This window comes from Pterocles gutturalis, unplaced genomic scaffold (assembly GCF_000699245.1).
Source record: "Pterocles gutturalis isolate BGI_N339 unplaced genomic scaffold, ASM69924v1 scaffold20631, whole genome shotgun sequence".
Classification (NCBI taxonomy): Eukaryota; Metazoa; Chordata; class Aves; order Pterocliformes; family Pteroclidae; genus Pterocles; species Pterocles gutturalis.
This window is the reverse complement of record NW_010098323.1, coordinates 7747-9228: the sequence shown is the minus strand read 5'-3', so window position 1 is coordinate 9228 and position 1482 is coordinate 7747. Positions and strand designations below refer to the sequence as shown.

Sequence of the window (1482 nt, the reverse complement as noted above, 5' to 3'; positions counted from 1 at the left end):
GTTCTGCAGCAGCAGCAGCCGGGAAGGTTGCTCTTTCGGTGCCTGCTGATGGGAAAGCCGTCGGCGTGGGTTTATGCTCTCATCCATCCCCGAGGATTTCGAGCTCTTCTGTCTTTTTTTTTTTGGTTTTGGTGCTTATCTGCATAATGGCCAGGGTCACTGATGGGGAACCGACACCGAGGGCTGAGGGAACTGCTGCGGCTCTCGCAGGGCTCAAGGGGAGGAAGGAATTGATGCTGTCGTGGGAGCGGGACCTGATTTTGAGTTCCCCTTCAAGGGCCTGATTCTCTGCTCCTTCTGCTCACTGGGAGTTTTGCCCTTAGCTGAAGGCAGGTAGGGAAGGTCAGGCTTTGAAGGCTGTGTTTGCTGCTCAGTGCTGTCACATCCCTTGCTCAAGCTGAGCTTCCTGATATCCTAGACAGATTTTTGAGATGTTAATTTGCCCCAGGAGATACTGGGGTGGGAGTACCCAGAGCAAAACCCACCCCTCTCCTCAGCAGCAAGACTTCTCTTGTGTCTCCCAAGACTTCTTTCTGCAAACCCCTTGAAAAGTCTGTGCCCAAAGAGCTCATCCTGTTGTGTGTGTTTACAGCTTCCTCCCGTGAGCAGGGTTTGCAATCTAGACCTGAAATCTGCTTTGCCAGCACAGACTGTGAGAAGTTAGTGTGAATGTGTTTGCAAAAGTTCTGCTGGTTTTGTCCTCATTGCCTTCTCTCCTCCTCCTGAGGCACTTGCTTCCTCTGAGAGGTGCTGGGCATGAGGAGACACGGCTGAGGCTGTGATCCCTTTGCAGAGTGTCCCTGAGTCCCGGCTGGGGGTGCGTGCATCGAGGCTGGTGCAGGTTTTTGGGCAATTGCTGTGCTTGGGGCAGTGCTAGGGACCTGCAGCAAACCCCGGCTTGTTCTGGTCACCTCCCTCTGTGGAGGCCAGGGTGGCTGCTGTCCCCTGGATCTGGCTGTGCTGATGGGAGCGAGGACTGTTGCTGGTCCCAGATCAGTCCCTGCAACTGTTCTGGGACGTCTCCTGGTCTGGCTGCCGCTGCCCCAGGAGTGTCTGCTGAGAGCATCCTCAGGAGCGTGGAGGCATAAATGGGGGTCAGGGAAGGATGCAGTGTGAAAGAAAGAGCCTTTACACCTCCTTTCCTCCTGGCAGGGTGATAAATGCTGGGAAGAGCCAGCACAACGAGGACCAGGCATGCTGCGAGGTGGTGTTTGTGGAGCGGAGGCCCAGCCCCAGGGGCCGGCCACCATCCCGGGAAGGCAGCGAGGAGCTGACTGGGGTGAGAGCCAGGCGGCGCGCACAGGCAGGGACACGGCGGGGGGGATGCCCGGGAGCAGGACGCAGGATGGGACACATGGCAATCCTCCCCGGGGATTCCCTCGGTTCCCAGCTGCCCCTGCTCCCTGCCAGCTCCTGCAGCATCCCCATGGGACTGCCCCGGGGCAGCCGCTGGCCCACGTGCCCCCGCGGGCTGCTGAGGTG

The 1482-nt window shown here is 58.6% G+C and overlaps 1 protein-coding gene across 1 annotated transcript in view; it reads left to right on the top strand.

The window, feature by feature from the left end:
* Nucleotides 1-1105: 1105 nt before the first annotated feature.
* PPM1J (protein phosphatase, Mg2+/Mn2+ dependent, 1J) overlaps nt 1106-1482 on the top strand; it is a 5275-nt gene continuing 4898 nt past the window's right edge. The window contains exon 1 of the mRNA XM_010072595.1: nt 1106-1279. Within this exon, the coding sequence (XP_010070897.1) occupies nt 1106-1279 (174 nt within the window). The remainder of the gene's footprint in view (nt 1280-1482) is intronic.